Raw genomic sequence first — 24,829 nt, forward strand, 5'->3', positions numbered from 1 at the left:
TCTTCTCTATTGAAAAAAAAAAAAAAAAAAAGGGAAAGAGCCAAGAAAAAACTGTGAGAAGCTCCTGCCGCGTCCTGCAGCGCCTTTACTTTAGGTAGAGCAACTGAGCAAGCGACAGGCAAAATAAACCGACCTTTGACCAACGGCAAGCAAAAGTGTTAAAAGGAGTATAACACCGACAGGACAGGTTTGTCGGGTAGGTTAGGAATGGGGTCCGCTATCGGTGTTCATTGATTCCAATCCTGACGTTTTGATTTGTTCGTCATATCAACTTTTTCCTTGGCTCTCCTTAGACAACCGCGGTTTCAGATACACCCCTGTCCGAATCTTAACCGTCCAAACTGCCACAAGAGTCAGGCTACCCTCCTTTACAAACTTTTTCTTTCATACTTCAAGGTAACCGCCCAAATCGCACCAAATAGAAATTGCTGTTTTCAATCTCTAACTTTTTAACTTTTTTCTTTTTAATAAAACTGGGCTAATTTGTGTGATTTGATGATAGAAATGGCTAAGTATCCGTTTTAAATAATAGGAAAGGTCCACCATAACTTAATTATAAAATTATAAAAATTTAAAATTTAACAGATATAAAAAATATTATTTAATTAAATTAAAAATAAAAAAAATTACTTATATTAATGTAATTTTTAATTTTTTTGAATTTTTGAATCAAAATTATTAAATTTAAAATATTATTTTAATTCAAATAACTAATAAATTTAATTTTGATTTAAAATTTTTTTAAAAAAATAAGAATTATACTAATATAAGTAAATTTCTACTCTAAAAATAATATGCATAAAAAATTATCTAATACATCATTATTGGGGTTTTTGAACTTCCAAATAAAAGAATGTCAAAAAGTTAGAATTATTATGATAAAATAGAACATGAGATAATATTCTAATAAATCTAATTAAAAATATAGTTTTTTTTTATAAAATACTATCAAATTAAAATTATTTTCCTATTGGAAAAAAATTTTAGATTCAGACATAATGTTTAGAGAAAAAAAATTGTTGGGCATCCTTTGATTCAAGTCAAAACACAGGAGTATACAGTTTTCTTCTTCTAAGTAAGATATTAAAAAACAGAGCAGATAAAATTGATTAATGTTGTGCATGCTGAATAAATTAAGATGGATGGGAATGGGAAGCAGCATGGAATGAGGTCCACAAGACTTGGATAAAGTTGGGCTTCCCATCACTTGGCCATCTCTTTTTTCAATTCCTTTATTTTCTTCTTTTCTAATTAATTATTGAGTTATTAAATCATTACTTTTTTTTAAAATCCAGATATGAAGGAGCAGCTACAGCCTGCAGGGCAGAGTCAAAAAACAATTTTATTTTAAAAAATTTTCTTTTAATAGTATTTTTTTTTTTATCCAGCTATGGAAGACAGACACAACAGGACAGAATCTTAAAGCCATATTTCTTGGGGATTATACTTTAGCTAACCCTTACTTATACAACTGCTCCCTCTAATTCCAGCTAATTCGAATATGCATGATAACAAAATATATAAATATATTTTTACACTCGCTAATTGTCATTGTTGGGCAATGGATTCTATTACTGAGGCAACAATGGCATGCAAGATGAATTTATCTTGCCTTTGCCATAATGCATATGCAGAGTTCAGTGTTTGTGTAGTTTTCTTAAGTGATCATTGCTTCTGGACAAGGAGTTTTACCTGTCAGATAGCCAATAAAATCATAGCCTGCAAGAAGATAATTGAGTTGAATCTGCCAAGGGGGAAATTCATAGAATTCAGTTTCAAAGGCAGCTGAGCTGCAACATTAATTGATATAAGAACAGAGGTGGTAGTCTGGTTTGTAAGGGTGATTATGGATGAATTGCTTTCAGCTGCCATTGGTGAGAACATGGTCGAGATGCTGTTAAGCTCGGAGCTCTGATACCATAAAAGGATTTAACCAATTTGTGCAATGTGAGAGCCTGTAAAAAGTTGTAAAGTCTATGATTTGATTTACAAAGGATCAGGGATTTGATATTTCGAGTTAATAAAGGTCAATGCAGGTGATGCAGGTTGACTTGCATGAATTATGCATGTTAACTTTGATATCTCTAATCATTAGGGTTGGCATCGGGTCGGGTTCGGGGCGGGTTTTGCTCGCCCCGAACCCGACCCGACTTTATCATCAATAAATCCGACCCCCGATCCGACCCGAAATTTTTTTATTTTTTCATACCCAACCCCGATATTATATAATCCGTACCCGACCCGAAATTAATAAAAATATTATTTTTTAAATATAAATATTTAAAAATATTATTATATAAATATATATAATTAATTAAAAAATAATTTTTTAAATAATATCGGGTCGGGTAGGGTCGGGTATGCCTAAAACCCGACCTCGACCCGACCCCGATTATTTCCTAACATTATCCGATCTGACCTGACCCGAAACCCAAAATTCAAAAAAAAAAAACCCGACCTCATAAGGTCGGGTCGAGTCGAAACCCACCGGGATCGGGTTGAATTCCCATCCCTACTAATCATGAGTGATTGCGGGCATTGATGCATGATATCTTGAGATTGATGCTTAATTTCCTTAATAATACTCTGGGTGATGGCATTGGCACTGACAGGGATATGTGAAGAGCAAAATTGAGGTAAGGTTATATGCCTAAACACCCTTTCTTGGCCTTACGTTTTGCAGATATCTGCAACTGCTCCTAAAAGGACTTGTTAGTATTTTTTTCTTTTTTTTTTTAACGTTTTTGCCAGCAGTTTTAGCTATTTTTCAATTACAATCGTCCACCACAATGCACATGCCAGAAAAGCCTTGAATTCAAATTAATTACCACTAATAGTCAAAGCAACATGAGAGAGAAATTGAGCCGAACCAAACCTTTCAAGTTTCAAAACATCAATTGCTTCACTATTCATGACCTAGAGCTCACATGGGAATGATAACTTCTCATCATTCCTCGAGCAATTTCCTGGCAACTGCAATATTAATAAGTAATCAGTAGCTTCACTCAAACTACATAACAAGTTGACAACTCAATAAACTCCAAAGTTAAGCAATCAATCTTTTATTATTCAAAAAATATAATATTATATAAGAAATCTAAGGGTGTTCTTGCCATTTCATAAAATAAGACACGTGTCAAAAACCCAAAGCGAGTACCAATCCTATATATATACATGATAAAAACACCTGTCTCTAACAACTCCATAATATATCATTACATCAACTTGTAAGCAGCTCCTCTGAGTAGAGAAAAAAACCCAACTACAAAATAAAACTGTAAAAGAAACTGATTACACTACCAGAGAGATTAAAAAAAAAAAAAACCCAGAAAAATGAGAGCCAGCAACCATTTGATAGGATTACTAAACTTCTTAACTTTTTTGTTGTCAATAGTAATCTTGGGTGGTGGAATATGGCTAAGCAGCAGAGCCAACAGCACAGATTGTCTCAAGTTCTTACAGTGGCCATTGATCGTCATAGGAGCCTCAATCATGGTCGTTTCCTTAGCAGGTTTCGCGGGCGCGTGTTACAGAAACACGTTCCTGATGTGGCTTTACCTCTTTGTAATGTTCTTCATCATTGCTGCGCTCATCGGGTTCATAATCTTTGCCTATGCTGTGACCGATAAAGGGTCAAAACGGCCGGTGATGAACAAAGGTTACTCGGAGTATTACTTGCAGGACTACTCAGGCTGGCTCAAAGATCGAGTAGTGGATGAGAAGTATTGGGCAAAGATTAGCTCTTGTATCAGGGATTCTAAAGTTTGTAGCAAGATGGGAAGAACTTATAATGGTGTTCCTGAAACTTATGACATGTTTTCTATGAGGAAGCTCAACCCTATTCAGGTATGCAATTTTTCAAACTTTTATTACTACATGGTTTTGATATTTACTCATATATTTCAAATCTAATAACAACAAAACAATTTTCCCCCTTTTTTTTCTATTTTTTCTTAATTTTTTCCCTTAATTAAAAGATTTTTCAACTTTGTAAGCGATGTGATCTGAATTCATTTAAAAAATTTGAATTTTGAAGAACTTAATTAAATGTTTAATTATGTTACTAATCCATATAGCAAAAAAGTTAAATTAAATCAGTTCATGCAATTTTTAATATATAATAAATAATCTCAACAATCATTCCCAATAAATATATAATAAATTTAAAATTTAAATTTCAACCTTTGTAATTTTAAATTTTATTTTAAATTATAACATCTTTTAGTTAAACAAAAATTCATTTTAAGCAAAATTATTTTGGTGGACCTTATAAGATAAATTTAGAAATTTTTATGTTGTCTAAACCTTTCATGTTTTCTTTCTAATAATGGCTCGAAAAAAGAGTTCATGGTTTTATATTTTTACAAAAGGGGATAGTTCTTTCTGGATTGAGTAGTTTGATCCAAAGTAGATCCATTTTAATCTGTAATTTTTGTTAATGGAAGAAACCAAGGCATGTGAGCCTGAGGGGCCAAGCCCAGCTGAATTCAGGCCCCGTCTATTGCGGTTCATTGGCCTCATAAAATTTTTTTAATTAAATATATATTTTTTTTCCAATTTGATAGGTTTCATAAAAAATCGTATCCTAAACAACTTTCAATTATTTCAATGTTTCTCATTAAAATTAAAAAGTAGTAGCAGTAACTTTTTTATTATTATTATTTAAAAATCCACTGTTCCAACAAACACCGAAAATTTTTTTCCTATTTTTGTAATGATATAAAATTGAATAGAACCCCAATGGACGGTGGCTTCAGTTGGCAATGGTGCTTAACCCAATAATTGTGTCTGTCTCACCCTTCATCTCACTCTCACAATGGGAAGTGGGAACAATCTCATTTTTATTTATTTTTCTAAAAATCCAGCAGAATTTTATTTTAATTTGAAAAATATGAAAACGTCCCAAAACGTTGTCGGTTCCCTCTTTATATCAGGATATAAATTAATTAATCATAATAATAATACTAAACTTTATTATTGGAGCTTTTGATTCAATAATAAAATATAATATTTAATAAATTTAAAATTTAAATTTTATCATTTACAACTCATTCTCCTAGACTGCACCATCTTTTGAATATAAAAAAAAATGCATCTGTTACTCTAAAAATTGGATTTTAATCTCTTTCTCAAATTAAAAAATAATTACTTTGTAAATCTTTTTTTTTTTATATATAAAAGATATCATAATTTGATGATAAGAAAATAAATTATAGGGGTTAGTATTTGAATTCAAAATTATCGAATTTCATTTATTAAAAATAATTATATGAATTAATTGGGCTGAAGTTTAAATTTTTTAACTATTAATTTTTATATAAAATTTAACCAATATACCACAAGACTAGAATATTTTTTTTCCTATGAATAAAGTAGCAATGGTTGTCTTATTTGCCTTTTAACCATAGGTGCCAAATAATTAAAGACAGAATGTTCTGTTTGGGGTTAGCTCATATTGCTTTATCCATACTTTGATTTGTTTTTTGTTGGTTCATCACTTTTTTTTTTAATTTTATTTTGTATGCTCCCTACCTAAAAAAGAGAAAAAAGACGAAAGAAAAGATGGAATTCTATGATATTTATCTTAAAAGATTTTGGAATCTTAAATTTCTTCATTTTCTTTTTCTTGGGTGCCAACCCCACCCCCTTGACTTATTTGCTGAATGCTTTTAGTTGATGTACCGAAGTTTATGGAATGATTCCCGCTATAATGATCCTTCATTGTTCGCATGCTCAGAATTTTTTTGTGGAGTTTTTTTTTTTTTTTAAATAATATTTTAATTAATAATTATTTTTGTTGGCCAATAAAAAAATTAATAATTATTGATTAAAACAAAATATTTGATTCAAGAAAAATAATTGCCTTTCACTGAAACATATAGTTTGTGAAAATACTAGTAGTAAATATAGTAATTATTTTCATAATAATACTCTTCAATATATTAAAAAAATATTTTAATTGAAATAGTAAATCGTGAAGAGAAGAATGACAGCGGGAGGGATAGGTGGAAACATAAGTAAAATCAATGCTTTCAGTGGGTTTTCTTCTGGTTTTGGTTTTTGGCAGAGTTAGGTGGGAAGGTCCCTTTAAATGCTGTTGGAATATCATTTATTGAATGGACAGCAACACACCATGCTTATCAAGTTTAATTAATGGTGGGTTGCCAACTAATTGGACCCACTTGGTTTGGTAGCTATTGCTATTTGCTAATGTTTGTGAGGAATTATTGTTGCCAACTAGAATTCCAAGTTCTTGTTATCAATTAAAAGAACAAAAAGGACAATCAAATTTGTTACTAATAATAAGGAAATTGAAGTATATCGAGAAATTTTAATCTTATTATTAATTTTTGTTAATTAAGTACAAAGTATCCCAAGGGTTTATATAATTTGCAAGTTACTAGCAAGTCCTCAGTTCTTTAACCTGGTAGCTAAGGAGTTCTTAGAAGGAGATGGTTTCGAACCAAGGCTCCTTCCCCCGTAGCTATGCCCATCATATTAACCAAAGAAAAAGTTACGAGCAATGTACAGAAGAATGTCCCATAAGTAACTAATGAGAGGGTGGCCAAAAAAAAATAAAAAATCAGTGACAGCAAAACTTCTGAATTTGTCTTTGTAGTCTGGTTGCTGCAAGCCCCCTACAGACTGTGGCTTTGTCTATGTCAACGAGACGCAATGGGACCAAGGAGGGGCAGCCGGAACTGACTCCGACTGCTCTAGATGGAGCAATGACCATCAGCTGCTGTGCTATCAATGTGATTCCTGCAAGGCTGGTGTGCTTGGCAGCCTCAAGAAGAGCTGGGGGAAGGTCTCGGTGATCAACATAGTTGTGCTGATCCTCCTAGTGATCTTTTATGTCATCGGCTGTGCTGCTTTCAGAAACAATAAGAGGATTGATAATGATGAACCTTACGGAGAGGCAAGGATGACAAAAGCACAACCAAGTAGGATTCAGCTATAGAAAGATACCAAGAACATTTTAGACATAAATGGAAGCTGTACTTTATTTTGGAGAATGTATGTTTTAGGTTTTGTATACCATTTTAGGGCTGGTTTGTGTGAGACAAGTGAACTTGAATTTGGTTTGATTTTTAACAGTTGTTTTTGTATATGTTGGCTTTCATGGTGGCTTTAACAGTACTTTTTGTATAGCAGAAAGAATCTGAAATCTTCAAAACCTACTCTCATGGAAACAACTTTCCTAGGATGTTGTGAACAAGATATTGCAGATTAGCTGAATGCTAAAATAAATCTCAATTCACTTACTATTAGTGAAAGAACAGAGACTACTTTCAACTTTAAATTCTGTTAATTTCAATTACAAGATCACTAATAATCAATTCTTAGGTACGAGTAAAAGTGCTTCTAGAACTTTGTCAATGAAAACAAAGATGCATGCCCTCAGAAATATTGCAGAAACCAACGAGAAAATTTGTCAACTGCATATGGATACTTTTTCTTGGAAAGCGGCCATCGATGAGAGTAGGCGTTGGGAACAGAAACCATGCACCTCAAACAACAAACAACAGACATAAATTTAAGTATGTAACATGTACATCAAGATTACCAACCTTTGTTATAATTCTTTCTTATTTAATTAATGTTCTCTTTAACAAGAAATGATAGATTAACAGGTTTCTACGCAGAGCCGGAAACCCATCTTAGATACCGAACTTGGCAGCTACTAAAACAGTTGGCAAAGAAGGTTTCCTTATCGTGGTTATGCCTTGGTGATTTTAATGAAATTCTTAGGGATGCAGAGAAGGTAGGAGGATGCATGAGGGCTGAAGGATTGATGGAAGCATTTCACAGGACCTTGGATGAAACAGGGCTAGAAGATCTCGGTTTTTAGGGGGTTTGATATACTTGGGAACGGGGGAAGGATGAACAGTCAATAATACGAGAACGACTTGATCGAGGGCTGGGAGATAGGCAGTGGACAAGGCTTTTTCCTGGGTACACAGTGATTAATTTGGTAAGCCCAATATCGGACCATAATCCGATATTAGTGGACATTGAGGGAGGAAAAAAGAATAGGAATGGCTCACGGAGGAAGAAACGCTTCCATTTTGAAGCGTCCTGGTCAAGAGATAAAGAACGTGGCCGCATCATCCAATAATGCATAGAGGAATGTAGGGAGGGGAGTTTTAGCGAGAAGTTGGAATGCATGAGGAAAAGTCTTGAGAGCTGGGATAGATCCACGAATAGAGCGCCTCGCACTGTGGAGATTTTATTACAGAGGTATGAGAATATTATGGGCAAAACACCAAATGAAGAAACGCTAAGGGAGTCGCGCCCCATGCAAGAAGAGCTAAATGAAGCCGTAGAACAAGAGAAAGAGTACTGGGCCCAGCGGTCGAGGATTTTATGGCTCAAAGAAAGTGACAAAAATACCAGTTTCTTCCACTCACAAGCCTCAGCCAGAAGAAGGATCAACACAATCAGTGGACTTGAAGATGAAGGAGGCATATGATGTGAGGATGAGACCCAAATAAAAGAAATTGCCATGCAATATTTTAAGACCCTGTTCATGACAAGCAGACCAACAAATTTTGGAAGACATCATTGAAGCAGTTGATGGTAGTGTCACGGTGGGGATGAATGAGGCACTTATCTCTGAATTCAAGGAAGAAGAGATCTATGATGCTGTGAGGATGATGCACCCAACAAAAGCCCCGGGGCCGGATGGCATGCCTGCAATTTTCGATCAGAAATACTGGAATATTGTAGGTCAGGATGTTGTTACATTGTGTTTAGCACGTTTGAATGGGGGAAGGAATATTGGTGAGATCAATAACACCAATATCATTCTTATTCCTAAAATGAAATCCCCAAGGAAAATCACTAGCTGCAGACCTATTAGTTTATGTAATGTGGTGTATAAAATTATAGCAAAAACAATGGCCAATAGACTCAAGAAAGTTCTGCCTTATTGTGTTAGTGAAAACCAAAGCGCCTTTGTGCCTAGAAGATTGATTACTGATAATGCACTTATAGTAAACAGACTCTTACACAAACTTAGGCACAAATGGTCGGGGAGAGAGAGATTTGTGGCCCTCAAACTAGATACGAGTTAAGGCGTATGATAGAGTCGAATGGATATTTCTTGATACCATAATGAGGAAGTTGGGTTTTCATGACCAGTGGGTGTCTCTTGTAATGAAATGCGTTTCCACGGTCTCTTACTCTATATTTGTGAATGGTGAAATCACAGACAAGTTCTATCCTGAGAGAGGCCTACGGCTAGGCGACCCTCTGTCACCATATCTATTTCTGCGATGTGTGGAGGGACTTTCAGCAATGCTGATTGAACGCCAAAAGGAAGGACTGATTAATGGGGTGTATGCCAGTAAGAACGGGCCCAGAATCAACCAACTATTCTTCGCAGATGACAGCCTTTTATTTATAAAAGCGAATCAGGCCGAATGCGAACGGTTGAGGATCTTGTTACAGAGGTATGAAAATGGTTCAGGCCAACAGGGTAACCTAGAAAAATCCTTGCCATATTTCACCAGTAATACTGGCGAGGCGAGGTGGGAGGACATCAAACAGAGGCTTGGGATCCAGGTCACAAGCAGGCCGGAAAAATATTTGGGATTACCAACACTGGTGGGTAGAAACAAGAAGAAAGCTTTCAGAGATATTAAGAACAAGATTCGATCAAAGATAGGTACATGGAGCAGCCGCATGTTATCATATGGGGGGAAGGAAATTTTCATCAAGGCAATTCTTCAAGCTATCGCATCATATGCAATGTGATGTTTTTTGTTCCCAAAAAGCTTTTGCCAAGAAGCTAATAGCTTGATCAGCAATTATTGGTGGAGGTCTAATAAGGAGGGGAAGGGATTGCATTGGATGGAATGGGGAGAGATGTGCCGTCGCAAGGGTGTAGGAGGGATGGGCTTCAAAAATTTTGAATTATTCAATCGAGCCCTCCTAGCCAAACAAGCATGGAGATTGCAAATGAACAATGAATCTTTGGTATGCAAGGTTGTAAGTGCAAAGTATTTTCCAAACAAGTCCTACTTGGAAGCTACAATTGGCCACTGGCCGTCCTTCATGTGAAAAAGTATATGGTCAGTCCAAGAGATATTGAGAGCTGGATTGCGATGGAGGGTAGGGGATGGGAGGAAGATTAGAGTGTGGGAAGACAAATGGCTGCCTCTGAACAGGACTGTCAATCCAAGAAACGACACCAATAGCCTAGATGACAGAGTAGTACTGGTTGCTGACTTAATTGATCACGGCACAAGGGAGTGGAAGAAAGATGTCATCTATAGAACTTTCACTGGGGAGGAAGCTAAACTGATATGCGCTACTCCATTAAGCAGCGGCCAACATGAGGACATTTTAAAATGGAGTTTGAAGGAAAATGGATCATTTACGGTCAGGAGCGCCGATCGATATTTATGCACAGAAACGGGGGGGGGGGGGGGGGGGGCAGGAAATCAAGGGGAAGATTCATGCAGGGGAAGGGAAAAACGTTTCTGGAAAAAACTGTGGAAGACAAAAATTCCAAGCAAGGTCCAGATTTTTGGCTGGAAACTGAATAATGGTTTCCTACCAGTTTTCAACAACCTACGAAAAAGACACATAGATGTTCACCGGTGTGTGTGAGATGTGGGAAAGATGATGAAACGATTACTCACGCAGTATGGACGTGTGAGCATGCCAGGTGTCATGATTCTAGACAGGAGTTATGAATCTCACATCGATTGTGTATTAAAATTGATATTAAGATATAAGGGTTCACACCCCTTTAACTTGTGAGGTATTTTTTGCAAAACAAAACTGTAAGATTAACGGGTTAAAACGGATAATACTTTATAAGTTAGTGTAAATCATGTCATTTGATATCAAAACTGACTCTGAGGTACTAGATATGCCACTCCGTTAGAGTGAGAAAAGATCTCATGGTCCTAAAAATAAGTCATAAATCTCACATCAATTGTGTATTAGAGTTGATCTTGAGATATAAGGGTTCACACCCCTTCAACTTGTAAGACATCTTTTGTGAGATAAAATTGTGAGACCAACGGATCAAAACGAATAATATCTCATAAAATCGTGAGACCAACGGATCAAAATGAATAATACCTCACAGGTTAATGTAGATCCTGACATTATGAAAGTATGGGAACGAACCTCATTGCCAGACAAATGGAGAACTGCGGACCAAGGATACGACAGAGGATGGTTGGCAAGAATAATAGAAGATGCTCTGATTATGAGAGCTTGGAATTTGGGTTGGCGGTTTGCTGGTCAATTTGGCACAGCAGGAACGTGGAAGTCAAGTCAGCAACAAAATGTCAACCAGTAGAGACAGTAAAGTTTGCAAAAGACTACTTACAGGAATATAAGCAAGCAAATGAACAAACGGTGGGATACGATTTGGTGAAAGGTGTCTGTTGGCAACCACTTCCCTATGGACATGTTAAAATTAATTTTGATGGGAGCCTCAAATCCCAGAGAGCTAGAGGAGGTATTGGTGTTGTGATAAGAGATCATGCAGGCTACTGTCTTGGTGCTGTTGCAGCGCAGTTAGAGGATATATGAGACCCAAAAGTGATAGAAACTCTGGCGGCCCTCAAAGCTGTCAAGATAGCGAAAGAAATGGGATACGCTCAAGTCATCATTGAAGGGGACTCTCTGCAGGTGATTAAAAGTATCAATGCAAGGACGGACCTGTCAATTGTAGGGAACTTGATAGCAGATGTGCAGTTGATCAAGGACAGTATGGAAATGGTGAGAGTAGTCCACGTGAGGAGGACAGCAAATGAAGCTGCTCATTCATTAGCTAGATTTGCTTAAAGTCTGAAAAACACCATGTGTTGGTTAGGGAATGTCCAACTCCTATTCATGATGTAATCACAGCTGAATGCTCTGGTTTATGTTGAAATGAATTCTACTCTATTTTCAAAATAATATAACTGAAATTTATAATAAACAAATTATGTGATTTTAACATTTCATTTTCCTGCCGATAAAGCCTTTGCTTAGTGACAAAGAAAAGACCCTGAAACCTTTTGTTCAAGTCTCACTATGTATAAATTTGATTGTTTAGGTATATTTTAATTTTTTGAGTTTGTTGATTGATCATTCAGTGATACATTATATATGAATGTAATAATTGATTATGATTGTAAATTTCCTTCTATTTATAATTTTAAAAAAAATAGTTTTCCTCATTTCAACACCATAGACATAAGTGAGAAAGAGAAGTATCAAATGCAGATCTAGTCCATTTAAAATGAAAGGACAAGATGCCAGCAAGTCAGTGCAAATTAAGAAATGGAGAAAATTGTATAAATCACTATACCAAAAGATGTACACAACATGACACAAAAGCAATTAATGCAACAGAATATATTTAGCAAGGCAGAGAAAATGATTACTGGTTTTGAGTAGATAAAACTCTGAAAACTTAGCCGCGTCAATCAAGGTTAAATTTTTGGTGATGTCACCCTAATAACCGTTTCTTGCCTTGCTGCCTAAGCTCCCTGCTTTGACAAAAAATTTGTTGAAAACGTGGAAAGTTTCTTCTCTTTTTCTATGAATTATTCCCACCTGTTTTCGCTATGGATATAGACCAAAATAGACTCTGGTGACGCATACAAGTAAAACACCCTGCATACTTGGACTGAACTTCTCTTTCAGAAGGGAGGATCAGTTTCCAGCACATTATGGCCATAGGAATCCATACTGGGGCATATTTTTATAACTATCCTGTTTCTTACTTATCCTACTTCGATTTGTATTCATGACCTAACCTATTTCGCTATAGCTACAGGATTCTGCATCCAGAACCATAGTTTCGAAAGGCAATGGATAGTATCTTGGAGGACTATAAGTGTCTAATGTTTATAACTACTAGCTACAATATCAGGTAATATAACTTTCTCCAAGTACTTAACCATATCAACATATCTTTATGGCCTCATCAGTTCAGTCAACATGATTATCCTTTTCACTCATCAATAGAATACTCTAGCATGTTTCCCATGTGTTTAAAGCTGTATTCCTGCCTCCGATAACCTTGCTGTGAAAGGATCCACCATCATAAGATGCTGTGCCAGTTCAATTGACATAGCTGATTCTTCCTATAATCAAGCACATTCTGTTTAGTTTTGTTCTTTTCCTTTTTTATTTTTTTCTCAAAAATTATGATAAAATCACTTTCCCTCTTTCTTTATATGTGGGTATTTCTCCCACTATTTTTCTGTTGAGGACAAAGGATTTCTTCCAACTCCAGCCCCTTATCCTATATCAACAACTAGTTTCAATTTTCTAGTGGTTTTATCAATTTTCACCCAAATATCAATTGAACAGTAGGTTATATAAATAAAAATTGAAAGTCCAATTAGCCGGATACAAAAATAAGAAATAACTACTGTGAATTAAACCACCATAAACTATTTTCTTGATTTGGCGCCAGGTATATTTTATTTCAAGAAACTACAAAGTACTTCAACCTCCAAGTACCATGTAAAACAAGTGGTCTTGATGATCATTTCAGAAACTGGAAATCATTCTCCTGCATCAACTAGAAAATGAATTTCTATTTCATGATCTGTTTTGCATAGAATAAGCTATGTTGGTAAGAAGATATTAGAAATGGTAAAAGCTTTATTAGAGCAAGTAAACTACACATACAACGACAATAAAGGGTAATGCACAAAAGATGATTCCAATTTTACCTTACTTTGCTCGATTCTCAAGAATTTCCTGATCCTCACGGCTTTGTTCTGGATTCCATCTTGTGATTGTACGCTCTTCAACAGTGTAGTGCTCTAAACATGATGGAGAGATAGCACCCTGGCTATTATTATTTACGATAACAATCAATAATGTTTTTGCAACACTTCCACAAAGTCGAACTGTACAATGAACATCTGACCACACTCTCAATCTACCATTTTGATCATTATTTCCTTCTGATACTGCCAGCACTGCATACTCAGAATGGACAAGAGCTGGATGGTGACGGTAGGCAACAAAGTCCACACCATACTGCAATCCTGATCTCACAATCCAATTTTTATGCCGAAGATGAGAATAAGCCTTGAAAGAAACAGGAAACACCACCTTTTTGGATTTCCAGTGCTCCCATAGCTCTTCGTTACTCTTTATACAACCATCTTCACCAACGACCTTGAGGCATTTCAGTGAAAAGCACAAATAAAAGGCTTCCTCCATATCCAACTGAAACCATTGTTTATCCTTCTCAGCGGTAATTCTAGGTCTTCCAAAGCATGCACGGTTGAGAAGATCAGCCAGTTCTGCATCTACTTCAACCAGTACACTGCAGCTTGAGAGTAAACCACGAGTCTCAGATTGGATCAAAAAGGATTGGAGCTGTGAGACTATCATTGACATGGGATCAGCCATAGCTTTGGCTTCTGAGCCTTTTCCTTTCCATCTAGGCTTCATTAATCCTTCAGTATATCAAAAACTAAAATAATTAGGGTTCATGCTCATTGAAACTTTTTTCTTTATGATTATTGATAAATGTGGAAAATCACTGAGCTTTGAGCTAAAAAAAAAAGGAGTAATTCTCCCCCTTCCTATAAACCCAACTCTTCCTTTTCCATAATTCCAATATGAGACCTCTAAATTAGAAACATAAGTTCTAACTGCCGAGGTATCACAGTAAAGACTCATGCACTCTTAAGTCTTAACCTAATTGCAAGAAACAAAGGATTTTACAAATTAAACAGCTGCAATAACTCAAAAAGAAATTCATTACTGGTAATGAAATTTTACAAGTGACAAAAAGTTTAAAACCCATTGATGGAAGATTTAACCAGCCATATACAATCTGGGTCTTTTTTTTCTTATTCTTCGCCTACTTGCTGAATTAATAATATAATAAAACATTTTTTTTTTAATTTTCACGCATAACTGTGCTTCTAAATTGCCATAACAAAGATAGATGATAGAGCGAGAGAAGACAAATAAAAAGAAGACAACTTTAAGTTTGTTCTTACTTGAAAGAGAATGACGGTTGCTTCAAACAATAGAAAGAGATGATAAGCTTCTGCTTTTGCTCGTTGAGAAATAACGTCGAACACTTGCCGAACTAAGAAGATGGAATCTCGCAAACAGTTCAAGTAGCCTTTAGTCTAAACTCTAAAGAAAAAGATAAAAAAAATTTTTGGGTTAGGAAAGAGAAAACAAAAACTACTAAAATGCTTTGCATTTTACTTGCCTTTAATTATGACTAAGGTTTGGTATGATAAAACTTAGAAAAGGATTAAAAAGATTAAGAATGAAAATTTTGTTAATTTAATAATTAAAATTAAAATTATTTTTTATTTTATAATTCAATTATTAAATTAATAAAATTTTAATCTTTTAACAGTTTTCATCTTCTTTTTCAAGCAAAGTCTAACGGAGCAGAGGCAAGGAAAAAACTCCAGCTTCATGCAAACAGCTTATACGGTGCCGTTCTTGTTGAGTTGATGGAGTCTTGGAATTTACTTTCCCTTTATTATGATTGATAGGGAAAATAAAGAAAAAAAGAGATAATTAGGGGTAAAATTATAATTAAAATGATTAATTTAAGTGGAATTTTTTTTTTCACATTTGAAAAGATCAAAGTAGAAATTAAAGAAAATACGTAAATCCACTATTTTTTTTATTTGCTTTCTACCGAGCAAATGAAAAGAAAAAAAAAGATTTCTTTTACTTTTCATCCTCTAAAATATAATGTGAGGGGGCATTTGTATACAAGGAATCTATTTTTTTTTTTAACGTTACTGTCAGATATTTAAATTTTTATATTTGATTTGAGGATATCAGATTCTTGAAGATAATTTTATATTCTCAATAATATCAAAAATTTTGGAATAAAAAACCCATTACTCTCATAATCTTTTAAAATTTTAAGAGGAAGTGACTTTTGTCTTATATTTGATCTTAATTAAAAAAATATTTTCTTTAAATTTTACTCTCATGAAAATTAATGTCTAAAAATTAAGTAATTGTGAATTGTTTTTGTTTTAAAAATTTTTTAATTTAAAATTTTTTTATATATTTTTTCGCTCAAATATTGTATTTGTAGGTTTTGAAATACAGTAATCATGATTATTTATTGCATTTTCAAAGAAACATAGTATTTAACTTGATGGCTTTTGGTTTAACGAGAATTTATTATAGGTATAACAATTATTGATTTCTTTAACATAAATGCAATATTTGGCATTTAATTTTTTTTTGCATGATTAGATGAATTTTGATTTAATGAACATTTATTATAAATATGGCAATTATTGCATTTCTTTAAACATAAATATAGTATTTGACATTTATTTTTTTTTCATTTGTTTGACTTGATAGCTTTTGATTTAATGAGTATTTATTATTAGTCTGTCAATTATTATGTTCATTTGAAGCTAAACACAATGTTTTTTGAATAAAATTAATGTATTAAAAACTAATTTTTTTTTAATTGGCCACTCGAATACTATATTTCATGTGTTTCTTGGATGATATTAACGCATTAATTAACATATTATTATATTTATTATGTAGACAAAGACATTATAGTAAAAGTATATGATTAAATAATCTTATATTTTCTCAAACTAAACATATGAATCTAAAAACGAGATGTCATGAAAATTTTTTTTTTTTTTTTGAAATCTAAAATTCTGAAAACCAAACACCCCCTTAAAATATATATATATATATGAAAAAGATTAATTTATATAGTATAAAATAACAAAAAGTTTTACATATTTTTTTAATAATTGATTTCAATAAATCTAATGGATGAGATTAAATTATTTTTTTTTTTTATTTGTTTTTTTCAACTATTGAATCTATTAAAATTAATGGTTAATAAAATACGTAAAACTTTTTTAGTTTTACATTAGGTAAATTGATCATTTCTCCCTTTCAACATATATAGTGTAAAACTTTTTTAATTTTACATATTTTTTTTAATTATTGATTTTAATAAATTAAAGAGATTGACATTAAATGATTATATATATATATATATATATATATATATAAAATATATATATATATATACGCTAATATCATTTGATAAATAAATGATATAAAATATTAAAAAAATCCCTATACTATTTCACCTTTTTAAAATAATTTTTTATATTTTTATTACACTCCAATAAATCATTTTTTTTACTTGTGTTTAAATAACATAAAATTGATTTATATTAAATGTTTATTTGAATATAAATTAAAGTTTAAGAGTTTATTTGGATGTAAAATAAAAGTTAAAAATTTATTTGAATGCAATAAAAATATATAGACTTATCTAAATAAAATGATAAAATTTTAAAAAAAATTTATTATTTTAACCTAAATAAATCCTACAATATTACCAAGAAAAGAATTTACTTGCTTTTTAATATAGAGATGCTAGTACATATCAAATAGTCATAACTAATATAGCTAGGGATGACAGCTTTACCCATACCCAATGAGTTTCAATTTGATCCAACCTTTTAAAGTAATTTTTTTTTTTAAATCGGATTTCAGATCAAGTAATAGTAAAAAAAATTCAAAGTTGAGTTAAGATCGAATTTTAGATAAACACATTTTAATCAGACCCAATATATAAAATTATTTTTTAATTATTTATTTAATTTTATATTTATATTAAAAAATAATATTTTATATTTTAAAAAATAATATTTTATTAATTTTAAGTTAAATCATATATGAATTTATACAATATCAAATTGAGTATAAAAAAAAATTTAAATCAAATCAAATTCAAATATTATGAATATAAAAACGGATCGGATTCCGATTGAGCAAAACCCGCCTCGCCACAACCCAATGTCATCTCTAAATATAACATATTAAGAGGACCACAAGATCCATAGTTGATCATCTATTTTCGCACATAATTACATATACATGCATACAACCATACGTACATACAAACATACATACATATATATATATATATATATTATAAACACATGTATATATGTATGTAAGAAACTGTGCATGCCGTGTTAATGACCATTCTGTATGTTTCATTAAAGAGGCTTGTGAGTGCTGGTACGCAGTCAAGATAACATTGCTTCTCAACTAATGTACGATCAAACTTGAGTAAGGAAGAGATTTTGGACAGTTTCTGATAAATAATATTCGCATTAATACAACTTTATGCTAAACAAAAACATGAATGAAAAAATATTTAAATTATAAGGTCACTACGGTGTAAGAATCCAAGTGTTGGGTTCTGGCTCTTTGATCCTGACTCTGCTGTTGTAATGCATATCCAAATAGAACTTGGTTCATGCCTATACTACCAACAAAGAAACATCATTCTACTTCAAAATCATGTATGGACCACTTGCTGTACGTATCTTTCGCCGTTGTGGGAAAACGTTTGATCGCAATCCTCTGTGTCTGTCAGCAAAGTTGGCTTGCTAATTTTCTGTTAATGCAAAGGAAACCAGTCAATCCAATGAAGTCAATGAATGAAAGTGGAAATGATATCATATGCAGAGAGTGATGATATGAAATTGTTAAAAATTGAAAACAAAGTGAGAGATAATGGGATGTGGTCTTTCAGTTTCCAAATCAAGCAGACATCAATACAAGCCAGGCCAGATTCAAATTCAACTCAACACAACAACAATTGCTAGAGTAGCAGATAACTAGGTTTTTTAAGATTAAATTATAAACTAATGCAGATGTAGGGGCCAACCAAATATACACAAATTTATATGCAGAATTTAGGAAAGCTTCTCTGAATTGATACATAGAAGCACTATTCAAATATATTTCCCACATGAAAGGTCTTTAAAAGTCAAAAGAAATGACACACCAAAAACATTGGAGGAGGCCATCCTTTCTTAGATTATATTTGTGAGGTCTCTTAAGAATTTATTTGCTCCTTCACATATCACCCCCTTTTGTTTCTCATGAATCCGAAAAGCTCAATCTCAATATTAAGGACTTGAGCATCACTAAAATTTTAAAAGATACAACTTCATCTCTGCTTTGTATCATATTCATTTGTACAATCTGAAGGATAGAAAAGTGCCTTTAATGACCACTACAAAAAGAGTGGAAAAACTTCATGCTGTAGTGTTCAAATTTGCCCCAGCAAATAATGTTACCCATGAGTTCAGAAAAACTTAAGACACATACAGACATGCCATAAGCAAGCTGCTGCTAATAATAATAATTCTGCGCAGCTTGTTACGTTAAATTCATTTTGACATCTTCGCGGAACAAACACTTGAATTTTGACACATACTGTTCATTCGACATTTTAACAAACATATAAGGTAAGACTGTAACGGAAATGGAGCTTTAAAGTTAATCTTAACCTGTTTTTCACTTTTTCTACATGCACATGCATGTGTTACGGGCTGACACTAAACCTCCAGGCCCACGAGGCTCCAAGACCCGGGCATGCACTCATCCGATATCCCAAATCAACCTACCTGTCACGATTCACACTTTGTGTGATATTGTCCATTTTGACCCTTCTAGCCTCACAGTTTTATCTCACAAAAGACGCCTCATAAGGAGGGGAATGTGTGAATCCTTATATCCCATGACCAACTCTAGTATACAGCCGATGTGGGATTTATGACTCCTCCTTAGGTCCGTGACACATGCACATGTTTGACGAATGCTATAGCATAGTTTTTTTATTATTTATGAAATTTCTATCAATAAGCACCGTAAAGTAGAGGAGTCTTACCTCATTTAATAAGCAATCACCTTGTTGTTCAAGTTCACGCATTTGTTGCATTGTCATCCCAAACCATTCATCAATCCAACCAAAACAATTCCGGTGACTTTCCAAGAAGAGAGCCCTTTCACCCTATATAAGAGATAAATGATGTAAAGTTGGTACCAGCTTTGCATATTAACAAGTGTGTTAGCGTGTCTGTGTTTTAGGGTGGGTTGGGGAGGTGGGGGAGAGAAGTATATGGATGCATATGCTCATTTATAAGGAAGTCACTTCTAGGTTAATATTGAAAATATCTTTCAAATTAAGGCCTCATTCATGTTACATTAACGGGCCCAAATGAGTATTTGAGCAGCAAATCCAATGCTCAACAGGTTTGTGCTATCGATGTGAAGGTGCATATGAACCCAACGTGTTTCAAATGCACAGCCCAACGAAGAAGGAACCAGGCAGCTGCTTTTGTGATTGACAACAGTGTTAGAACCATGAAATATCAAAAAGAATCCCTCATGCAAGTTCATCAACAGTGACTTTTACATGTCCTTTTCACTGAGAGGAATACCCAGTGTCGACCCTCTTTGTTTTCATCTTAAAACTTAGTAGAGTGGTGGTAAGTTATGGTGCTTTTCCAGGCATTGAATTTTCAAATATTCCAAGGCAAGATGTTCATTCAATGTCCACTCCTGCAAATGATGCATGCTTAATGCAATGCCAGAGATTGGATGAAAGTTTTAGTCCCTTGCCTTTTGTTTCCAACAGTTGAGTTCCCTTCAATGATTTTGCAGTAAAATCATAAACTAGACTCACATGATTATATGCCAAATAAATGCACTCTCAAAATTATGATTACATTGAAATGCACCAGTTTTGTCAGAGTGTTTATGGTATCTACAAGGCACCTGACTTTAACCGAATGGTCTGTACTTTAAAGTTAACATCTAAAGATTGAGTCTAAGAAATTTTACCGCTAGCAAAGCTTGTTCAAGTCGATAACCAAAACCCCAGTATGGTGCATCTACTGTCACCAACTTATATGCTGTCATTACTGGATTGCAATTGTCCTGCAAATATTAATATCACATGTAATCATTGACAAATTAAATTTGGTTGAAGATTTAATAGATATGACAAGAAAGATCCAGTCACTTAGATCCATTATTGTATAATGAGGCTGAACATCTTGTCTATACACAACCATATGAAAGACCTCATGAATACTATTATTAGTTACAAGTAAGGTTAGTGACTGGGTCTTTAGCAGGAGGAAGAGAAAGGAGAAAGTGAGGGGAGGGGGGGGGGGCAAACATAAGTTCTCTAAAGTAATGATTGGAATTCGCACAAAAGCTATGATATGTCGAGTTGAAGAGAATGACATGGCTATAAGCTTACAGCAAGAAGCACTACTAATTGATAGAACTGGAAGTGGAGAGGTGCCTTGAGTAGATTCATCTATGTATGTATGTATTAGATGATTAACTCATAGCAGATAAGATACCAACCTGCCATCCATCCAAAAGTGGACCACGGCCAGATTTTTCTGATTTGAATTTGGAAAAGTCAAAACTGCTACTTCCAATAGCATAACTCCAGTAATCTGTTGCAGCTGAAGCGATATCAATGATTTCTACCTGTCTAGCTGCCAGTTGTTCTTCATTTAAACCATGCACCTGCTTGTAAACCTCACAGTTAAGAAATGCAAAAACACAAAAAAGAAAAGAAGTGACAAGAAAGAATAACAGGATACAAAGCAACTTCCCCTGAAATGACCATTTTCAAAACATTCAAGTTACTAATACAAAAATTATATTCTGACTGGAGAGGATCCTAATTAAAAAACTGAAGAAACTTACAAAAGAGCTAATTAAAACGACTTTCAAAGAAACTTACATTTTCCGATGTTCCATTGTCTGCCCTATGGACAGTCTCAATTGTGAGACAGAACTTGGTAAAGTAAGGGCACTGCAAGAATTTAATATCTATGAGCATACAATCCAGGAAATCAAAAACATTAGTCAGAAACGTCCTGAAATTATGTCTGAGGAAAACAAAATAGTTACCTTGATCACTGAGAAATATGAGATCCAATTTGTAGACAACAGAAGAAAGATAACTGTTAATACAACTTATACAATGAATTCAAGCAAAGAGAGAAAAAAAACAAATGAGCGAAAGGACATTGCAAACCTGTTTTACATCTTGGGTATGCATTCCATGCTTCCTCCTCCATGACGAGAGCATCTTTTGGTGCAATAGTTGTAAGCCAAACAGGTGCTTTGCTGCATAAATTAGTGCAAAAATAAGAAATCAAATAGAAAACAACAAATCCAGTATTTCATCTCAATGAATAGTAAACAGATAAAGCAAAGGCCATAACTTGCATACATACATACACACATAGTAATTTAGATAAATTTACCGATGTCATGTAGCAATGTAGAGAAACATTAGAGGATTAAGAAATCTATATTTTCATTGCTAATGGTAAAGAATTACTTTAATTAACAATACAAAGGTAAAAATTCAGCGTCCCTAAGCAGTCTAGCAGAACAAGTAAAGAATTACCTCTGGAAACGGTAAACTTTCGAAGTGTATTGACCTTTTCCAAATATATCATCTTGAAAAGGTTTATTATCCAAGACTTCAACACCTTCAGACCCATTAGTACTCTGCTGCTGCATCTTCATTACCATGTACATTTGAGCTATCTGATACTGCAAATCAAACATAGAAAACTTTGATCAGCAAACAAAGAAAGAAACCCCCAGAATTCAATATCTTATTTTTGAATCACAAATTTTGAAACTCTTTTGCTAGAGTTTACCTCTTCTAAAGACATAGGCATGACAATTCGACTTCAAGTTATTCCCACAGAAAAAAAATCATCAGTTAAGGAAAAAAAAAACCAAACCTTCATAAAAGAAAGTTACCCAAAAAAATAAAAAGAAAAACCCAGGTTAGGAAAAAGGATACAATTCCTTGAGTTGAACCATTTCTCTTGAATAATCAATAAAACTCCTTGGAAGTTGCAGGCAAATTCAGAGATAAAAGAAACTACTATGTTTTTCTTTTTCTGGGAAAACAAAGAGACGGGAAGGAAGATAATTAGAATGATATAAGGGATGCGTCAGAGTTTGGGTTAAAAAGGAAAATTCAATTGTGATGGCGACGAGAATAAATGCAAAGAATAGCCAGCGAATTATAGCGTGGACCACATACCATTTGGCCGAATAAAGCTTTAGAGTTGCCCATTCTTTTTTTATCAACTGAAAAACTTTCCAGTTGGGATTTTAGTATTAACTTTTCTTTTGGGTTTTTAGGAACGACGTCGGAGTATTCGAGGAAAGAGGATAGTTTTACGTAGCTGCCGACCGCTGACTTTTTTTTTTTTTTTTTTAAGTATTTTGTGTTTGGTCGTCATTGATTTGGTAAGCAAGCGAGTAAAAACAGAATCTTTTCTTCTGTCTCAAGAGAAGTGGGTCATGAACGGTTTCACCCCACTTTAATAATAATAATAATAATAATAATAATAATGATTCTTAAGAGAAGAGTATGTAATAATATTCGTATTGTGTAGATGCCAAAACACCCATTTTCTTTGTATATTTGCGATCTAAACCATAAGATGACCTCAAATAAAGAGAAGATTTTTGAATTTCATACAACCATAGGAGAGAAACTTTTGAGAGCATTGCCTCCATATTCAACCCATTGAAATTTCCCCATGACAAATCACAGGTATACTACTATCAATACCATCATGGCCAAAGTTTGAAACTTTGTTTGGTCAAAGCTTAAAAAAAAAACCCATGCCAAATTATCTTGATTATTACTTCGTCTCATTAATTTCCAACATCTATGTCCTAATTACCTAATTAGCTATTGGATTGAAATAACTTGTTTGTCATTAATTTATTTGATTAGAAAAATAACTAAGACGATAAGGTTTTTGTTGTTGAGAAGTGAATTTAGATTTGGAGTTGTAACAGGGAACTATATTGGATAGCTTCTCTTCATGATGGACAAATGTTAATATCTGATAGGCCAAGGAGAGATTCGCTTTCACAAACACATTGGAAAACCTTTTTTTTTAATTATTTTTTAAAAAATCAATTCATTGATTTTTGTCTAATCATGCTTTGTTGTCTAAATATCAAAACTCATATATCAAAAATTTCGAAACCCTATCAGCTACCCATTGAAAACTAAAACAAATCAAACTTACATAATAAAATAAAAAGGTTTTGTTTTATAATTTGATTTTATATTAAAGTATGAAATATCATGGTATCTTATTACATATTATGATAAATTGTGAAAATAATATAATTTAAAAAAATGTTAACAAGTAAACATTAAAAAAAGTATACATCATTTTATTTTATTTATTAATTTAATAAATAAAATAATATATTTTTTAATTTTATAATATCAATTTATTTTACAAAATCAATTTAATTAATTATATTTAATAATATATTTTTATACTTTTTTATCATTATATTTAAAATTATTAAATATTTTTCAAGAATAAAACATTTTAAATTCATTTTACATATGATGTTATGAATTTTATAATTATTTTCATCTTTGTAGTTAACAAATTTTTATTTATAATCTTTTAATTCAAAAATATCAATTTTTTTATATTGTCAAGTTAATTATTTACTTTAATTTTTTGATATGTTTGTTCTTAATTTTTGTTTTATTTAAAATTATCATAATTATTTTTTAAGATAGTACAACATCAAATGATATCAATTTTACTATTTATTTATTTTTTTATGTTTTACGTTAACACTTATTTTTTTTGTTTAAAATTATTTTTTATTTGTAATAATAATTTTTTGAGTTACCAATTTAATTATTTACATTATAATAATATATTTTTACATTTAGTCTTATATTTTATTACATTTAGAATAATCATAACTTTTTTCTTAAAGGGTTACAACACTTTTAATACACTTTATGTCAAATGAAACAAATTTTATAATTATTCTCACATTTTACGCAAATACTTATTTTTTAATTAAATTATATTTTATTTATAATAATAACTTTTTATGTCGTTAACTTAATTGTTGATGTTAAAGTAATATTTTTTTATGCTTGTTATTATATTTTCTTATATTT

The 24,829-nt window shown here is 32.8% G+C and overlaps 4 protein-coding genes across 10 annotated transcripts; 2 read left to right on the plus strand and 2 right to left on the minus strand.

Annotated features, from left to right (window-relative positions):
* The first annotated feature begins 3,191 nt into the window (after positions 1–3,191).
* LOC111285589 (tetraspanin-3-like) lies at positions 3,192–7,109 on the plus strand. Its single transcript, XM_022875108.2, has 2 exons — positions 3,192–3,846; positions 6,620–7,109. The coding sequence occupies exons 1-2, from the start codon at positions 3,334–3,336 to the stop codon at positions 6,959–6,961; spliced, it is 855 nt and encodes a 284-aa protein (XP_022730843.2). The 5' UTR covers positions 3,192–3,333; the 3' UTR covers positions 6,962–7,109.
* Positions 7,110–8,167: 1,058 nt separating this feature from the next.
* Positions 8,168–9,077, plus strand: LOC149518390 (uncharacterized). Its single transcript, XM_089761557.1, has 2 exons — positions 8,168–8,465; positions 8,542–9,077. Exons 1-2 carry the CDS (start codon positions 8,168–8,170, stop codon positions 9,075–9,077), a joined length of 834 nt encoding a protein of 277 aa, XP_089617683.1.
* Positions 9,078–11,472: 2,395 nt separating this feature from the next.
* LOC111286478 (tRNA-splicing endonuclease subunit Sen2-1-like) lies at positions 11,473–15,360 on the minus strand. 6 transcript variants are annotated; one of them, XR_016342764.1, is made up of 4 exons: positions 14,988–15,360; positions 13,698–14,435; positions 11,686–11,814; positions 11,473–11,593 (listed from the first exon to the last, which is right to left on the minus strand). XR_016342764.1 is itself a non-coding variant. In XM_089761997.1 (3 exons), exon 2 carries the CDS (start codon positions 14,428–14,430, stop codon positions 13,699–13,701), a length of 732 nt encoding a protein of 243 aa, XP_089618123.1. In that variant the 5' UTR covers positions 14,431–14,435; positions 14,988–15,360; the 3' UTR covers positions 11,531–11,814; position 13,698. The 6 variants fall into 6 exon arrangements, 5 of the variants coding, with proteins under 5 accessions (XP_089618123.1, XP_022732207.2, XP_022732203.2 ...); XM_089761997.1 differs by having other exon boundaries at positions 11,531–11,814; XM_022876472.2 differs by lacking the exons at positions 11,473–11,593; positions 11,686–11,814 and adding an exon at positions 12,839–13,100.
* Positions 15,361–18,037: 2,677 nt separating this feature from the next.
* On the minus strand, positions 18,038–22,952 carry LOC111285418 (uncharacterized). Of its 2 annotated transcripts, XM_022874867.2 has the most exons (11): positions 22,913–22,952; positions 22,667–22,766; positions 22,518–22,548; positions 22,259–22,407; positions 21,881–21,972; positions 21,754–21,806; positions 21,584–21,655; positions 21,196–21,363; positions 20,662–20,757; positions 19,706–19,828; positions 18,038–18,424 (listed from the first exon to the last, which is right to left on the minus strand). In XM_022874867.2, the coding sequence occupies exons 2-11, from the start codon at positions 22,684–22,686 to the stop codon at positions 18,326–18,328; spliced, it is 903 nt and encodes a 300-aa protein (XP_022730602.1). In that variant the 5' UTR covers positions 22,687–22,766; positions 22,913–22,952; the 3' UTR covers positions 18,038–18,325. The 2 variants fall into 2 exon arrangements, with proteins under 2 accessions (XP_022730602.1, XP_089618124.1); XM_089761998.1 differs by lacking the exons at positions 19,706–19,828; positions 22,913–22,952 and having other exon boundaries at positions 22,667–22,888.
* Between the last annotated feature and the right edge of the window lie 1,877 nt (positions 22,953–24,829).

The sequence above is a fragment of the Durio zibethinus genome, chromosome 6, assembly GCF_047325235.1.
Source record: "Durio zibethinus cultivar Kanyao isolate XHJ-2024 chromosome 6, ASM4732523v1, whole genome shotgun sequence".
Lineage (NCBI taxonomy): Eukaryota > Viridiplantae > Streptophyta > Magnoliopsida > Malvales > Malvaceae > Durio > Durio zibethinus.

Bases quoted from the DNA above. Each gene is read 5' to 3' on its own strand.
- LOC111285589 (XM_022875108.2), top strand. From the start codon at position 3,334: ATGAGAGCCAGCAACCATTTGATAGGATTACTAAACTTCTTAACTTTT. The intron at 3,847-6,619 runs GTATGCAATTTT...TTGTCTTTGTAG, and splicing joins GGAAGCTCAACCCTATTCAG to TCTGGTTGCTGCAAGCCCCC.
- LOC111285418 (XM_022874867.2), bottom strand. From the start codon at position 22,686: ATGGTTCAACTCAAGGAATT. The intron at 21,973-22,258 runs GTAATTCTTTAC...TAATTTATGCAG, and splicing joins AAAGTTTACCGTTTCCAGAG to CAAAGCACCTGTTTGGCTTA. The intron at 21,656-21,753 runs GTAACTATTTTG...AAATTCTTGCAG, and splicing joins CATATTTCTCAGTGATCAAG to TGCCCTTACTTTACCAAGTT.
- LOC149518390 (XM_089761557.1), top strand. From the start codon at position 8,168: ATGAGGAAAAGTCTTGAGAGCTGGGATAGATCCACGAATAGAGCGCCT. The intron at 8,466-8,541 runs GCATATGATGTG...CATGACAAGCAG, and splicing joins TGGACTTGAAGATGAAGGAG to ACCAACAAATTTTGGAAGAC.
- LOC111286478 (XM_089761997.1), bottom strand. From the start codon at position 14,430: ATGAAGCCTAGATGGAAAGGAAAAGGCTCAGAAGCCAAAGCTATGGCT.